The 18,052-nt window shown below is 49.9% G+C and overlaps 1 protein-coding gene across 9 annotated transcripts in view; it reads left to right on the forward strand.

Annotated features, from left to right (window-relative positions):
- LOC137427291 (protein 4.1) overlaps positions 1-18,052 on the forward strand; it is a 100,060-nt gene that overhangs the window by 39,489 nt on the left and 42,519 nt on the right. For all 9 annotated transcript variants that reach the window (XM_068116684.2, XM_068116687.2, XM_068116686.2 and 6 more), the window contains 5 exons: positions 2,418-2,494; positions 2,736-2,873; positions 4,805-4,909; positions 5,171-5,213; positions 17,381-17,456. In XM_068116684.2, coding sequence (XP_067972785.2) covers positions 2,432-2,494; positions 2,736-2,873; positions 4,805-4,909; positions 5,171-5,213; positions 17,381-17,456 — 425 coding nt within the window. In that variant the 5' untranslated portion in view covers positions 2,418-2,431. The remainder of the gene's footprint in view (positions 1-2,417; positions 2,495-2,735; positions 2,874-4,804; positions 4,910-5,170; positions 5,214-17,380; positions 17,457-18,052) is intronic.

Consider the following 18,052-nt stretch of genomic DNA (forward strand, 5'->3'; position numbering starts at 1 on the left):
CCTCGATCCTGTATACAAAATAAATAAATAAAATCCTGACACGGAGAGTGTAAGATCGTTCCGGGCACCACTTTAACGCTCCTAAGTCCGAACGGTAGTACTACCCTGAGCGGTTGCTGTCTACAACCTACTAAAAAACTGGTCCAACCGGATGGGTGTTTTATAGGAGACACCATCTCCTTCCTGGATGGTCCTTGTCTCCCGAAGGGAGCTCATCCGCCCTTTAACAGGTATTGTTTTTTGTCCTGCAAGGTGTCAGTCACCCTCCCCACTGGCAAGCCAGTGAGGGTATTCGGTTTAGTCAGACCATTGTTGAGGTTTAGTTACCGACTACCCGACCATGCAGCAGGTAGCACTGGGTTACATGTTACCAGTGGCAGTCAAGAAAAGGACTGACCTGACTGTATCAACTGTGACTGTGTTAATTAAATACCAGTAGCGACTGTTTCAAAAGTTAATCATGCATGTTTGTGGTTTATAATATTTTTTACTGCTGGTAGGGGCCCCATTAAATGCCATGATAAGCTATTTCTAAACATTAACACAGCGGTTGTTCAAGGAGGAAGAAACCCCTTTGGGAGGGGGAGATATTATTAGTATTTATTTTGTTTTGTAATAACATTAATATTATGCTTTTGTTATTAGAAGTGGCCTTGGAAAAACGCCACGATAAAAAAAAATCTTAACAGGGATATACACTTCAACAAGCAACCCCATTGGTGGGGAAAACCCCCTTGGGGAGGGGGGCAAATTAATTCGCTACAACCTTCATTGTGTGACCCTTAGTCCTCCTGTCAAGTTTGGTTGAGATTAGATAAGTAACGACCGAATGTATCTCGGTCAAAAATGGTCAGACAGACACCAAATTGCGTATTTTAGTATGATGATTAAATATAGATTCATGGAATAGAATGCAGAGGGTAAAAAGGTAACACGTGGCCATAACGCGAGTATTGAGAACAGCTAGGAAATGAGGGGATGTATACAGTGGGGTCTAAAAGTATGAGCCCACTTACATCAATGTCAAGCTTTCTCAAATCACAGTTTGTCATGATGTTAAAGATATGTTACCTTATTCTTTAATTTATTTTCGCCATGCTTTTTGACTTGGCGTCAGGAAGGGCATCCGGCCATAAAAAACATTGACTCAAACAGGGAACCATGATTGTCATGGGGTCCGCAAGGCTAACCCCCACTCTCGCGGGGAAAAATGGCCTTAAAACGATCATTCATTCATTCATATTCATTCATGCTTTTTGAAAAAAAACGGAAGAATATTGCAATCTGCTGTGTCTGTTTGTCTGTCTGTGTGTCCGTGCATCCATCACGCTATCTCCTCCTAAACGCTACGAGTGCAGAAGTTCACCAAACCTGGTAGGTCTCTCTTAGCCGTCCAACCCTCGTCTTCCTGCCAGGTGCCCCGCATATTGCTCTTTTCGGTGTATCTTGATCCTGCATGGTAACATGTGACCAATCCATTCCGACCTCCTAATTTTGATATCTTCTGTAATGACAACAACCCCCTTCTGGTGAAACTCCCAAAATCCAGAATCTCTGCTCACCTCCAAATCCACTGATTTGTTCTTCTTTTCCACCATCAGTGGAACCAACTTCCACATTCTCCTCGATCTCATTCTTCCCTCTAGGTCTTCAAGATAGCCGTTCAGTGTTCACCACCATCTCAGATAATCCCCCATCCAAAACGGTGATCTTTTCTATCCCCATGACCCCTACCCAAGCCCACCTCTTTCCAAGCTTCCAGTTTTTCCTTCCTAAGAGTTTGTTTCTGTATCCATTTTGTCCACCCGTGTGTGCTCCCCTTACTCTTTCTTCCCCACATCCCTAATTTCTCGAAGTCTTCCTCTGTTTCGTTCCTCAACCTCGCTGTTGCTTCCTTTTGTTCTGTTATGATCTGTTCTATGTTCTAGCTCCTCCTTAAGCTCATATTTGGTGGGGAGGGAGTAAAATAATCCTCCGTTTTTGGCAAAAGAATACACTACCCCATTTGCATATTTCTAGCAGGGACAAGTGGGGCCGTGAAGTCGACATTACCTGTAATGCCGCCCTGTTTGGACTGATGAGGTGCTGGCATGCATTTGAAAGAGGTCTCCCAACCAAAAACCCCACTGTTGTTCCTGACATGAATGCAATAATTTTCCCAGTTCCAACATTGAGGCCAACCCCTGCTCTGCGGGGAAAAATGGCCTCTAAAGGTGGTTCTTTTGGTTCAACATTGAGTGTCTGAAGAGAAAAATTCTACAGTCCTGCACCATGTCCTTGAGCTTTCATCTACCTTGCTATTAGGATTGTTTGCCTCTCACGCCCAGTCAGGTACCAAGTCATCGTGAATACCTTTTCAAATGGCATTTTATTTTATTTTTTCCCTTCCCTTTCCCCCTCCCTCTTTTCTATCCTAGATTGACATTTTGTAATGGCAACAGATGGCTCTCTTCACCAGGAGCAATCCTCTAGTGTTCCCCGCCTCGAAGCTCAGGTGAGTTATGCACTACCATCCTTATGACTTAAGCCTCGTGAATGAGGCTTAAGTCACTTGCACTATGTCACTTGCAAATCTGTCACTTGCAGCTCAGTTTATGATTGTTGGATCAAATTCACATGTTAAGGTGGCAATTGCGATGAGGTTTTGAAATTGACTATTGGTAGGAGCATGATCGTCAAGTATAGGCATGGAGGGAAGATGCTCAGCAGGATGACTTGTGCACGATGATTTGCAGGGAAGTGAAGCCGATGATGTGGTTTCCGATAAGACTGGTCCTTTGTTGAGCTCACCGACAAAGATTGGCAAAAAAGGTCGGACGACAGCCTCTCGTGTTCTGCTCCTCGATGGGTCTGCTTTTGACTGCGAAGTAGAGGTAAGGGAGAAACAAAAGGAATGTTGATATAATCAAAATGTCGGTACATTTTGTGCCAATTTGTGATTCCTGAAAGTACTGTACGTTATGTATTCTTTTAGTTTGCAGCTGATAAATTTGGGTTCCCATGACTACATTCATGTTTTTGTAATTGCTGCTTTTGCACTTCTATAGAACATTTTTCCAGGTCTGGCATCATATCGGGGTCATTGCAGAGCTTTAGATGAGCCTTGAAAATAAATAGAATACGTTTCGTGGAGTTAAAATTATTCTCGGAATTTTCGCTTCGGTTATCAATTAAAAAAATGTGTCGTGTGGTTAATAGAAGAGTCACTTGGAGTATGATGTAATTTATGGGCATTATACATTGTTTTGTCTTTTTTTTTACCAAATAAATTTTGTGCATGTGATGTAAGATGTCTACAACAAAGCTGTAATAGTGTACAGTGTGCTTGCCAGATCTGAAGATGTGCTTTATATTGTGATGTCAATTACGAGATAAAGCAGAACAAGGTTCAGTTGTGTAAGCAGCTTAATGAGGTACAAACCTCTAAGTTGGCAAGCGGAAACTGCTCGGATGGGAGGGTGCCTGCACATTGAATGGATGGTGGGAGCGTGCCTGCACATTGAATGGATGGTGGGAGGGTGCCGGCACAGTGAGTGGATGGTGGGAGGGTGCCGGCACAGTGAGTTGATGGTGGGAGGGTGCCGGCAGAGTGAGTGGATGGTGTGAGGGTGCCGGCACAGTGAGTGGATGGTGGGAGGGTGTCGGCACAGTGAGTGGATGGTGGGAGGGTGCCGGCACAGTGGATGGATGGTGGGAGGGTGCCGGCACTGAGTGGATGGTGGGAGGGTGCCGTCACAGTGAGTGGATGGTGGGAGGGTGCCGTCACAGTGAGTGGATGGTGGGAGGGTGCCGGGACAGTGAGTGGATGGTGGGAGGGTGCCGGCACAGTGAGTGGATGGTGGGAGGGTGCCGGCACAGTGAGTGGATGGTGGGAGGGTGCCGTCACAGTGAGTGGATGGTGGGAGGATGCCGCCACCGTGAATGGATGGTGGGAGGGTGCCGGCACTGAGTGGATGGTGGGAGGGTGCCGTCACAGTGAGTGGATGGTGGGAGGGTGCCGTCACAGTGAGTGGATGGTGGGAGGGTGCCGGTACAGTGAGTGGATGGTGGGAGGGTGCCGTCACACTGAGTGGATGGTGGGAGGGTGCCGTCACAGTGAGTGGATGGTGGGAGGGTGCCGGCACAGTGAGTGAATGGTGGGAGGGTGCCGGCACAGTGAGTGGATGGTGGGAGGGTGCCGTCACAGTGAGTGGATGGTGGGAGGGTGCCGTCATGGTGGGAGGATGCCGCCACCGTGAATGGATGGTGGGAGGGTGCTGGCACAGTGAGTGGATGGTGGGAGGGTGCCGTCACAGTGAGTGGATGGTGGGAGGGTGCCGTCATGGTGGGAGGATGCCGCCACCGTGAATGGATGGTGGGAGGGTGCCGGCACTGAGTGGATGGTGGGAGGGTGCCGTCACAGTGAGTGAATGGTGGGAGGGTGCCGGCACAGTGAGTGGATGGTGGGAGGGTGCCGTCACAGTGAGTGGATGGTGGGAGGGTGCCGTCATGGTGGGAGGATGCCGCCACCGTGAATGGATGGTGGGAGGGTGCCGGCACTGAGTGGATGGTGGGAGGGTGCCGTCACAGTGAGTGGATGGTGGGAGGGTGCCGGTACAGTGAGTGGACGGTGGGAGGGTGCCGCCACCGTGAATGGATGATGACAGCCAGCACGAGGTGATGCGTTCTATGAACGCTTTAAAAAAAAAAAAAAAAAAAAATATATATAAAGTCCAGTACTACTTTTGGCACTTTTAAAACATAAAATATGGAGTGCACTTTTTCATGTAATGCATGTTCAGAGATTTTGTATTTGTGTACGCAGAAGCGAGCAAGAGGACAGGTGCTCTTTGACAGTGTGTGCACACATCTGAACCTGATGGAGAAAGATTATTTCAGTCTGTCTTACCAGGACACCCGTGGGCAGAAGGTATGCAACTTACATCGGGATGGAGTTGAGCATGTTCATCTCAAATGGAGAACATTTGCTGTGCACTTTCCATTTTACTCTTTAGGTGTGTGGTGCGTGCATCCGTACGGTGTCTGTACAGCCTCAGCTGAAGTGTTGTTGTTTCCTTCAGACATTAAAGTTTTTGTTATAGTGTTTGGATATACGGTATCCGTAAAACAATAGGACAATGATATTTAGTTTGTTGATTTGTTCAGTGACATTTGTTCTTTATCCATCCAGAATTGGCTGGATTTGACTAAAGAAATAAAGAAACAAGTAAGAAGTAAGTATTCATTTGACTTTAAAAATGTCTTCCTTTGTGGTTTTGAAAGCCTGAGATAACTAACTGCAGCAAAAGGTGCCTTGGGCATTATTCCTTGTGTGCGCTCCAAGGTGCCATGCCTGATAGTTAAAATATTGCCAGTGATTCATAAAGCCTTGGAAGTATTTAAATATGACACACCATTTCCTTTTTTTAGTACCTTATTTATTTATTTATCTTTAAAATTTTATTTTATTATATTCTTTGATTTACATTTATCTAGATCCTCTGGTGAACTCTACCAGTGCTCTGGTACTGGAACGGTACTAGTACTGGTATGGTTCACCAGAGGACCTGGGTTCGATTCCTGGTCTGGGTGTGTAATTTTCCCACATGTATCAATTTAATTATCTATGATCTTGTAATTGTAATTGTAATAATGTAATTGTGACATTTATCTGTTTATTAATTTTATTTATTCACTGTATTTATTTATTTATCTATGTAACAGTACGCTTATTCGTCCATCCGTCTGCGTGTAACATTCCATTCCACCCATTGGTTGGACAGTTTGCCTGACTCCACCCGCAATTTCAGCCTTAAAAATCATACGGCCGCCATGTTGGTGATGTGGAAAGCCAAATAAATATTCGTAGTTTTCGTTTTCACAATCGCCATGCCCTCTAAGTTTTCCCTTCAGTGCAAAACGACTAAAGCGACTGTTAAAAGGATCCTCAAATATCGAAAGGTTGCAGCCGATGGGCATCACGGGCCATGTGAGGATCACAGTATAGGCCTCAGAGATTGAGGCAGTGGTCTGTTGTCTAAACACCGTCCAAATAATAGTGGCATTCTCTTAAGCAGAGATTTTACTGTAGAGGTTACGTGGGTTCTTGTTACTATTTACGCCTATTTTCTTTTAAACACGACCAGGGACCATAAAGGTCTTTGTCCAAGGACTTCCGGGAATCTTGCAACACTGTGAAAGAAAATATCAGTCATTATTTACTTTTGATAATGTGTATGCATTAGTGCTGGGGGACGTGTATGTTACTGCATCACAAAGTATATGCTCCCTTCCGATGAAGCCGATAGAACAAATCACAAAAGTGATCGGGGCTGAGAAGTGGGTGACGCTTTCAGCTGTGATGCCACCGCTTCACAAACTCACTCACAAGCACCTTGTAGATGCTCCCTCAGACAGCGGTCTCTGGAGATCATTGAAGAAGGCCGTCCTCACTGACTTGCACAGCCGATTATGGATATACCGGTCCTTCTGTGACACCTTCTTAGACAGACCTTGTTTTCTTGATCCATGTTTCAAGGCCTTGTCTCTCCGACCTGAACCAGACAGGAAAAGAGTAGTTGCTGCTATAGAAGATAGAAGAGGAAGCCAAGGATGTTGTGCCTACTGTGGATTAGCACAGACAAAGAGCCTCCACAAAAGCTACAGAAGCAGTGTGGTCTCATTGGCACTTTTTGAGGGCATACTCAGCAATACATCTTGTTCAATTGATAATCCTCGGCAGAAAACTACTAAAGGAATCCAGAAGTACTAATGTATCGATGGAGAGCCTGAGCGGAAACCCTTTCTTTGGTGAAAGAACTACCGTAAACAGTATCCACTTCTCTCCAAGATGGCACAAAGTGCTTGTGCGTTCCGGGCTCCCGTCTCATCAGAGAGGGCCTTCAGTACTGCAGAGGACATTGTTAATGCCAAACGAGCCTGCCTGCTCCTAGAGAATGTGAACATGCTAGTTTTCCTCGCTCAAAATCTCGACTAACTATATAAATAAATAGTACGGACACGCATGTAACTCTATGGCTATTCAACTTGTTTTTACTCCCCTCGCCTGAGGAGGGGGTATTGCATTTGGGTCCATTTGTCTTTTTTGTTTGTTTGTTTCTTTGTCCGCATAGAACGTGAGTATCCGTTTCAATTACATGAGACCCTTTACAATCCTAAGACCCTTTATCCCCTTTACACCCAAAGAACCCAAAGATCCAAAAGACCCTGAGGTACCCAAAAAGACCCCGAGGTACCCAAAAAGACCCCGAGGACCCCAAAAAAGACCCCGAGGACACAAAAAGGCTCCGAGGACACAAAAAGACCCCGAGGACACAAAAAAGACCCCGAGGACACAAAAAAGACCCCGAGGACACAAAAAAGACCCTGAGGACCTTAAAAAGACCCCGAGGACCCAAAATACCCAGATAGGATGAAAGGCTCTTTCATGTCATCTCGTGGCACCCATCTTAGAACTACACAGGTGATGGTTTCTTCTAGATTTTGATCTTGTAAATCTGAATCTGCTTGTTTGGTTGTTTAAAAACCTGCAGTTAGTTGTAAAAATGATTTTGAAAAGTGTATTTCTGCCACACCAATTACGTAATCAATTACCCATAGTTTGGATACCAGTTAACAAATAATGTACGTATGAAATGTTTTTTGAACTACTGTAAGTCTCAAAGCTGTCTGTCACCATGGAAACGAAACGATTGCATTGGCACACTGGCTACCTCTGCACCGAAGGTGGATGTCTGTCTGTCTGTTTGTCTGTGTTTGTCTGTTTGTCGAAATTTGGCAGAGAGGTAGCGTTTGTGACAAGGACGAAATGATTAGATTTTGGTGAAGATCCGGATTCGGATCCGGATACTAGAATTTTAAAAGTGATTCTTCACCATTGGGAGATCGGGCCAAAAACGATACATAGCAGGATATCTCAAAAAGATATGGACGGATTTGGACGAAACTTGTTGGACAGGTTGTGTGTGAGACAAGGAAGAATCGAAGAATGTTTCTACATTATATAAATTCTGTATTGTGATTTTCTGCTTGTCGTTAAAGGCGGCAAAAAGGGTTGGCGTCAGGAAGGGCATCCGGCCGTAAAACATTGCTTCAAAAAGGGGACCGAAAAACAACAACAACCACGGTTCCCGAAAAAGGCCAACCTCCGCTTTGCGGGGAAAAATGGCCTCTAAAGGTGGTTTTTTTTTTTTAAATTGTGATTTTCTGGTCTACTCTGAGATGCAAAACGTAAACTGTTCACCAGGTGGAGGTATGCTCTCTACTGAGTGCCGTTATAGTTATTACTATTACGAATACGACACTATTGTATTAAGAAACCTGGGCTAATCTCCCGAAGCGACCTTAAGGTGAGCCATGAAGGCATGAAGCCGAAGGCCTATATGTACGGTGTCGTTGGAAGACCCGTAACGCCGATGCTTTCGATATTTGATGATCATTTTAACAACCGGTTTGTTTGTGTTTCACACTGAATGAAAAACGTGAAGGTAGAGCATGGCGATTGTGATATATGACAGGTTCGACGATATGTTCGGCCTGAACGGCAAAGGAATCAAAATGGCGGTGTGTGGAGTCAGCTGTCGTACACTGTAATGAGATCACAGATGTAATCACATCACGCCATCCCTGTCTTGTGACCAGATCCTCAGCTCTGATCAGTGTACGTTTGTGAGGGACATACATACATACATACATACATACATACATACATACATACATACATACATGCATGCATACATACGGACAGACAAACACTTTTCTAGACGGCTTTGCCCCATGGGCTACCCCCATAAAATGTCGAACACTTTGTCACGAGGAATCAGAAGAGAGTATGTGACCGGAGTATGGCAGAAACATACGATGCACGTGAGCATGGCTTTTGAAATTCCCTCCAATTTGTCCGGTGAATTGGTGCTTCTGTCCTGTTGTGATCCATTGTTTCTGAGTACTACGCAGGTAAAAAGCTATAGTAACACTGAAAGTAACCCGGTGGGACTTGTTCTGAAATGCATTCTCCCACCGTGAACGGCCCTTCACGATGCACATTTATATGAAAAATATGCTTCCCTTCTCCCTTCTCTGAACATTCCAGAAGGAGAAATTTCCAAGGATACATCGAGCTTCGCTGCATCTACGGCACAGACCTGACTTCCTTCACAATGGGAATTATAAGAGAGCCTTGATGAAATTTCTGTATTCAGAGTGGTCAGGACTATCTAAATTCAAGTTAATTGGCATTGAATTTTATATGACTCATGGCGACCACTGTTCATTATTCCGTGAAGAGGGCAATGTCTTTCTTGTACAAAATGTACCCGTTCTGGAAAATGATCAAGTGTAAGCGGACACACGCATGTTCTTCCATTGCCACATGCTGCCTTCACTTATTCTGCCACTGTGATCCAAAGCCCAGACAAAGACGTTGCTATTATAGCTTTGAGTCTGGAATCGTACCTTCAATGTCGTTTGTACATCCACACGGGACCAAGAGGCAAAGAACGACTCGTGAATGTGGATCAGCTGACCGAAGAACTGAGTCAGAAAGTTTCTGATGCTTTTATCGGTGTTCACCTTTTCACTGGTTACGATAGTACGAGCGGATTTCACACCATTAAGAAGAAGCCATTGAATGTTTTGAAGAAAGAGAAGTGTCAAGATGCATTTGCACACATTGGCGTGAATTTCGTCATGACCGACGATTTGTCGAGTCCTTCGATCATTGCGACCTTTACGGTGGGATTGCAGGGCATTGACAGTGTCATGAAGTCAGCTTCCTTTTGTTCTGTGCAAAATCTTCATGTGAACAATGTCCATCTCCGACTTCTGATTGTCTGCATCTGCATACCCAACTCGCCATTTACCAGGCGGCATCTGTATCGCAGATCGCTTGCCCAATTTGTCAAGCCATCCAAACGGCCGGAAATTACAAGGTGATGCATTCACGATTCACTGGATGAATGATTGAACAACCAAACTTGCAGATTCGGATTCCTGAGATCAAAATCTATAAGAAATTGTCATGTTTGTGTCGTTTGAAGATGGGTGCCACAAAAATTGTTTTCTGGGCTAGATAGAGGCCTTCATCCAGTCGCCTAAGAGGACCCAAAAGGTACCGAGGACCCAAAGGAGAAAACTACACAAGCACCTCCTGCCGAGGGTCTGCAATCTCTGATTCCTCTTTCTTGTTGAGATTGTTATTGTATTCCCAAGGCATTAATTACGTTATATTATCGTGATATTATCCTAATAATCAGGCACGTTAAATCGTGATATTGGTTTTTCCCAAATCACCCAAGTCTAGTATACATGCATCAAACAACACACAACAACATGCATTTTAAGGCCATTTTCCCTGCTCGAGCGGGGGTTAGCCTTGCGGTCCCCATGACAATCTTCTCCATTTTGCCCTATTTTCTGCATCTCTCCTTGTTAACCCCTTTGCCCGCATTTCTTCTTCCACCATCTTTAGCCAAGTCTTTCTCGGTCTTCCCCGTCCTCTACTTCCTTCTACATTCATTTCCATCACTCTTCTCAACCAGTCACTTTCATCCTTCCTCAACACATGACCAAACCATTTCAACCTGTTCCTCTTCACAGTGTGGCGGACACAAAAGCCCACTGGCGTGGTGACATCATTCCACGCACCAAGTGGGCGGTGGCCACGCCCGAGGGGTAGGCGTGGCCTCATGATATACACCGGGCGACCAGCCCGGAGGAGTTCAGTGTTACAGTGTAGTCTTACAATAAAGACGTTCATATGTTACCGCTTGTCCGCTTCCTCCTTGCTCACAAGCAGCGCGCGTAACGCCGCGCTTTACTGGTGACCCTCGACGTTGGATCTGCCGTAGCGATCCTTCCGAACACGACGCCATTGCAATGGCCAACGACAAGTCAATGGCGATTAAACTTCCCGAATTTTGGGAGGCCCAGGCCGAGGTCTGGTTCGTTCAAGCCGAAGCCCAATTTCAGCTTCGGCGCCTCACCAACGACGACCTGCGCTACTGCCATGTCGTCGCCTCCCTCGGGCCCGGCACGGCCGCTCGAGTTGTGTCCGTCCTTCGCAACCCACCGGACGGCCACAAGTACGAGGCACTCAAGCGGCTACTCCTAGCCATGTTCAGCCTCACGGACGACGCACGGGCCGACCGCCTCCTGGATCTCCCCGAGCTCGGTGAGACGTGCCCGTCGGTCCGAATGGACCATATGCTGTCACTGTTGGGCGACGAAGCCCCCGGTTCGCTATTCCGGGCGCTTTTCCGTCGCCAACTTCCAGCGCAGGTTCGCCTCGCGTTGGCCGGGACCGGGCTAACGGAACCCCGAGCATTGGCGGCCGAGGCGGACAAGTACTTCGCCGCTTCGGACACGCGGGCGAGCGTTGGCGTGGCCGTCACGGCCTTAGACGCTGCTGTTCCACAGCATCATCTTCTACAGCACGCTGAGTTTCAGCAGCATGCTGATACGCACCTCGTGAACGCCGCCACGCCCCGCCCACCGCCGCGGCGAAAACCGCCACCGCGGGGAAACCCGTCGACTCCACCGGCCTGGCGGAGCCAGCCGCGCTCCTCCAGCTCCACCACCTGGTGCTGGTTCCACGCCAAGTTCGGCCACGAAGCTCGGCGGTGTCATCCGCCGTGCTCCTTCAACGGGTCGGGAAACGCCCGGGCCGGCGCTCAATTGTGGCGATGAGCGCCGGCCGTTCGAGCAGCCTGCTGTTCATAACGGACACCTTCTCCGGGCGCCGTTACCTGTGCGACACGGGAGCACAGGTGAGTGTCATTCCCGCCGGCACGTCAGACAAGCACGCCGCGGGTGGGGGCCCCGCGCTGCTTGCCGCGAACGGGACGCCCATCCGTACGTACGGAAAACGCTGCCTCTCTCTGCGGTTTGGAGGGCAGGTTTTCCGATGGACGTTCGTCACCGCCGACGTGCCCATGGCACTGCTGGGCGCGGACTTCCTGTGCGCTAATGGGCTCCTGGTCGACGTCAAGCGCAGACGGCTTGTCCAGGCCGAGACGTTCAGCTCGCTCGCATGTGCGTTGCCCAGCTCAACGAGCGGCTTGCCAAGCGGCTTGCCGAACGATTCGGTTCCGGCCACGTTGGTCTGTACGCTTCCGGCAGCGGACGCATTCACCCGCCTCCTCGCCGGCTTCCCGGCCCTCACGCAGCCCACCTTCTCGGCGGGGGCCGTCAAGCACGGGGTGGCCCATCACATCCCCACCGTCGGGCCACCGGTCTACGCCCGGGCACGCCGCCTCGAGCCGACGAAGCTGGCGGTGGCAAAAGCGGAGTTCGCTACCCTGGAGCGACTCGGCATCGTTCGGCGCTCAGAGAGCGCTTGGGCGTCGCCGCTGCACATCGTGCCGAAGCCCGGTGGGGGATGGCGACCGTGCGGGGACTATCGCCGTCTCAATGACGCCACGACTCCCGACCGCTACCCCGTCCCCCACATTCAGGACTTTTCCGCCCGTTTGGCGGGCAGGTCCTTCTTCTCGAAGGTGGACCTCATACGCGGCTACCATCAGGTCCCCGTCAGGCCGGAGGACGTCCCGAAGACGGCGGTCATCACGCCATTCGGACTCTTCGAGTTCCTGCGCATGCCCTTCGGTCTGAAGAATGCGGCTCAGGCGTTCCAGCGACTGATGGACAGCGTCCTGCGCGACTTGGATTTTGTCTACGTCTACCTGGACGATATCCTCGTCGCCAGCGCGTCCCGCGAAGAGCACCTACGCCACCTCCGCACGCTCTTCGAACGCCTGGGCCAGCATGGCCTAATTGTGAACCCCGCAAAGTGCCGGTTCGGCGCCGCCACAATCGATTTTCTGGGGCACCGTGTCACCAGGCACGGAGCCGTCCCCCTGCCGGCCAAGGTGGAGGCGGTGAAGGGGTTTCCGCGCCCCCGCACGATCAGAGGGCTGCAGGAGTTCCTGGGCATGGTGAACTTTTACCATCGGTTCCTGCCCCGTATCGCCCAGCTCCTGCGCCCCCTGCACGAAGCTCTCCGAGGTAAGCCGGGCAAAGGCGACGTTACCTGGACCGAGCAGATGGACACGGCGTTCACGGGCGCGAAGCTCGCCTTGGCTAACGCCACCATGCTCGCGCACCCGGCGCCCGATGCACCGATCGCCCTCACCACCGATGCCTCGGACTACGCGGTGGGCGCGGTGCACGAGCAATGGGTGCGTGGAGCTTGGCAACCGCTGGCGTTCTTTAGCCGGCAGCTTCGCCCGCCCGAACGCCGTTACATTACCTTCGACCGCGAGTTGCTCGGACTTCACTTGGCGGTCAGGCACTTCCGCCATCTGCTCGAGGGCCGGGCGTTCACTGCCTTCGTCGACCACAAGCCGCTGATCTTCGCGATGGGCAAGGTCACCGAGCCGTGGTCGGCCCGGCAGCAGCGTCACCTCTCGGCCGTGTCCGAGTACACGACGGACATCCAGCACGTCGCGGGGAAGGACAACCCGGTGGCGGATTGCCTTTCCCGGGCCGTCGCCCACGCAGTCCACCTCGGCATCGACTATGCCCGGATGGCAGCGGACCAGGCCGCTGACCCCGACGTCCAGGCCTTGCGGACCGCCGTCACGGGCCTCCGCGTCACCGAGGTGCCGTTCGACGGCGCGGGCGCGGCCCTCTTGTGCGACGTCTCCCTCGGGCGCCCTCGCCCCATTGTGCCCGCGGGCTGGCAGCGCCAGGTGTTTGACGCCATCCACGGCCTGTCCCACCCGGGCGCGAGGGCCTCCCAAAGGCTGATCGCCGACAAGTTCGTCTGGCATGGCCTCCGGAAGGCCGTCCGCGGCTGGGCCAGGACATGCCTCGCGTGCCAGCGCGCCAAGGTGCACCGGCACACCCAGGCCCCGTTGGCCCCGTTCACGGTGCCGGAACGCCGGTTTGACCACGTCCACGTGGACCTGGTGGGACCTCTGCCCCCCTCGCGGGGTTTCACCCACGTCCTCACCATGGTGGACCGCACCACCCGGTGGCCGGAGGCCGTGCCCTTGGCGTCGACAACGGCGGCCGATGTCGCGCAGGCTTTCATCGCCACCTGGGTCGCCCGGTTCGGCGCCCCCTCAGACATCTCATCCGACCGCGGCCCCCAGTTCACCTCGGAGCTCTGGGGGGCGGTTGCGCAGGGGCTCGGGGTCCGGCTGCACCGAACCACGGCCTACCACCCCCAGGCTAACGGCCTGTGTGAGCGATTTCACCGCTCATTGAAGGCCGCGCTCCGGGCCACCCTCCGCGACGGCGGCTGGGTCGACAGGCTCCCCTGGGTCCTGCTGGGCCTCCGGACGGCGCCCAAGGAGGACCTGCGCGCATCCGCGGCGGAGTTGGTCTTCGGGCAACCGCTGCGGGTGCCGGGCGAGTTCCTCCCCGACTCCACGGCACCATGGTCCGCGGCACAGCAGCGCTCCGCTCTGCAAGAGACCGCCCAGAGGTTCGCCCCGGTGCCAACGGCATGCCACGGGCACCCACCGACGCACGTCGCCCCGGAGCTTCGCACGGCGGAGTACGTCTTCGTCCGCCACGATGCCCATCGGACACCACTGCGGCCCCCGTACGACGGGCCTTTCCGCGTGCTGGAGACCGGGGCGAAGCACTTCACCCTGGACATCGGCGGTACTCCTGACCGCGTTTCGGTAGACCGCCTCAAGCCGGCCCACCTCGATGTGGACCATCCACCGCCAGTGGCCCGACCCCCACGTCGGGGCCGCCCTCCTGCGGGCGGACCCCCGGCACCGCCCAGCCCCGCCGCCACGGCGCCCCCCGGTCCTGCACCCATCCCAGGGGCAGCCAGGGGCATCCCACCTGGTATCCCTGCACCCCGGACGCCGCCGATCGCCAGGGGGCGCTTCGGCCGGGTCATTCGTCGGCCCCACAAACTGGCCCTCCAGGTGCGCGGGAATTCTGGGGGGGCGCGTGTGGCGGACACAAAAGCCCACTGGCGTGGTGACATCATTCCACGCACCAAGTGGGCGGTGGCCACGCCCGAGGGGTAGGCGTGGCCTCATGATATACACCGGGCGACCAGCCCGGAGGAGTTCAGTGTTACAGTGTAGTCTTACAATAAAGACGTTCATATGTTACCGCTTGTCCGCTTCCTCCTTGCTCACAAGCAGCGCGCGTAACGCCGCGCTTTAACAGCATCAATCACAGGCTCTATTCCCATCATCTTTCGCAATTCATCATTTGTCTTCCTCTCTCTCAATGATACTCCGCATATCCACCGAACCATTCGCATTTCCACCCTTTCCAGCCTTCGTTGCTGCTCTACATTCATGACCCATGTCTCGCTCCCATAAATCATAACACTTCTCACACATGCAGCATACACCTTTCCCTTCAGCTTCAACGACACTCCCCTCCTCATCAGCACGCCACTCAGTTCCCGAAACTTCTTCCATGCACATCTCACTCTAGCAACCGTTGCCGAGTCTGATCCACCTTCTCCATTCAGCATGTCTCCGAGGTAGCAAAATGTTTTCACACCTTCCAGCTTCACGCCGTCTCCAAGATCCAACTCAACATTTCCTCCATCTGCAGCTCCCTCTGTGCACACCTTACATTTGAATGTAGCTGCCACACTGGTTAATGACCCTCTCAGACCGCTACATTTTTGATGAACCCACTCAGCGCACATTGTACATTGAATGGAGTTCACTCCGACATCCTTCCTGCACACAGCACACGGCCACTTCCCAGTTCTTTCCACCTCACCACATGCTTTACCACTTGCCATCACCTTCGTCTTTCCTATATTCACCTTCAGACCTTTTGTCTCCATACATTCCTTCCACTTGTTCATCTTTTCCTTCAGTCCATCCATACTTTCCGCTAGTATATATGCATCAGGAAGAAGATACCGTAATACATGAGGCCTTTTGCACATCCCTATGTGTGTGTTTACAGTGATTCAGTTTGACTCAAAACGGACCCATTTAAACTGCCATTGCTGGTGTGAAATCTGTAATTCCAATGTTTTTGTTTTTTTTTAAACACAATTTTCAGAATTTAGACGAAATATTGGAAATTTAAAAATGGATGAACATAATTGTTCTATTCCTGAATGCAAATCGGAATCACGGAAATATAGGAATCCATGCGAGAAATATCCTTGATTGAGAGTTGACGGGTTCATACAATTTACTGTTCGTACATTCTAGCGTCGGCAGTGGATATAACAAACCTACATACACACGGACGGATGTTTCAACCTTTACCAATAGATGCAAAAATCAAGAATAATTGATCTTGCGGCCCCGGAAGCAAACAAACACTGTGTTCACAACCACTGTCAAAACTCCTGTAGAGCTCCCCTACCTCCCCCACCCTGCCCTCAACATGATGAATAGTAAATAAACCGACCCAGTACATGCACAAGCCCTAGATATGTCCTTTAGGGACGTTATAAAAGACACAAATTACAGTCATGAAGAACTAATTTAACAAGTTAAACAAGCATTCTGAGTATTGTGCTGCAATACATGTCCCCTACCGGCATTGGGTAGCACTGTCATAGAACACAGTATTATGACTTACCGCACTTCAAATTATAGTCCGGAAAACTGTTGGGGAAATTCCCAAAGTTCAAAGTGCCATAACTTTGTCAAAAATGATCGAAACGTCGTGAAGTTCGAATTTGATCTGTAACCTATCATGACGAAACCATGTACCAAGTTTGAAATCATTAGCATTAAGAGTTTAGGAAAAAAGTCCGGAAAGCTGTTCTTTGCGTGCCGGACTGACTGACTGACTGACTGACTGACTGACTGACTGACTGACTGACAGACGGAGGGACGGAGTGCAAACCTATAGTCCCCTACGGTGTACACCGGTAGGGGACTAATAAGGTGGTGTAAAACGGTATATCAACGGCAGTAAATTTCCTAAGAAAGATTTTTTTTTTTTCTATCCACCTTGTAAAAGCTTTATTTTGTTTCAATTGAATTGTACACTTGAACACGGAAGAACACAAATCATCTTCTTGGCACTTTCAAAAACCTTTCCTTTAGCTGTACATGAAAAAATATTTAGGTCGTCATGCCCTGAGGGCAGAGTAATTGTGAGATTCAGCATTCACACCATCTTGTGCCCTGGGGGCAGAGTAACTGTTAGATTCTGCATTCACACCATATTGTGTCCTGGGGGCAGAGTAATTGTGATTCATGCCGTCTCATGCTCTGAGGGAAGAGTAACTATGAGATTCAGCATCATTCAGACAAATATGGCGCCACCTAGTGCTGTTTTAGAGCAAAGCAAGAGTTGCAAAGACTTCTTCCCAGACCATGGGGTAAGGTGTTCTCTGAACTATCTCGGTTTGTTTATTTATTTATTTATTTATTTTTCTGCCTTTTCACATATTTTCTTATTTTATTTCTTTGTTTACCAGATGCTGCTTGGGTCTTTTCATTCCACGTCAAGTTCTACCCACCAGATCCCTCGCAGCTGATGGAGGATATAACACGGTAACTCAGTTTGAATACGAACTCTATCAGCATCTGTATGATTTCCATAACAATGTCACTAACACCCTTTAACATTGTTAACCCATGACCTTCTTTGGCTGGATTATCATTCGTCCAGCCTCATACGACCACAAAAATTCCTCCCTCATTTGCCACTCTCTGATAATTTTTAATATACTCACGTTCTTTGAAAATGTTTCTATCAAGTAAAGACGTCAATCTCCTTGAATTACTGCATTTGCATTCAAAGCTGTTGTTCGTAAAATTGAATCCTGCCACCTTTTGCCAAAAGTTCTGGAAAAGCTATTCCCATCCTCATGGATTTTTTTACAGAATTACTTCTATTCACCGAATTTCTAGCATGTATTAATTGCATTAACCTAGCATGTATGCATGCGTATATGTGTATGCATACGCACGTGTATATACAGTACATGAGGGTGTCAATTTCTGCAATCTTGAAAGCTGAAAAGGTTCGGTAGTTTGAAAAGACACAGTTTGAGTATTGCGATTTGTCGACATTATTGCTTTCTCAAGCAACGTCCCATTTTGGGCACTTGTTGCACAGTACTTTGCTTAATATTTGGTTTGTTTTT

The sequence above is a fragment of the Myxine glutinosa genome, chromosome 5 (genome assembly GCF_964187855.1).
Source record: "Myxine glutinosa chromosome 5, kmMyxGlut1.1, whole genome shotgun sequence".
NCBI classification, from domain to species: Eukaryota; Metazoa; Chordata; class Myxini; order Myxiniformes; family Myxinidae; genus Myxine; species Myxine glutinosa.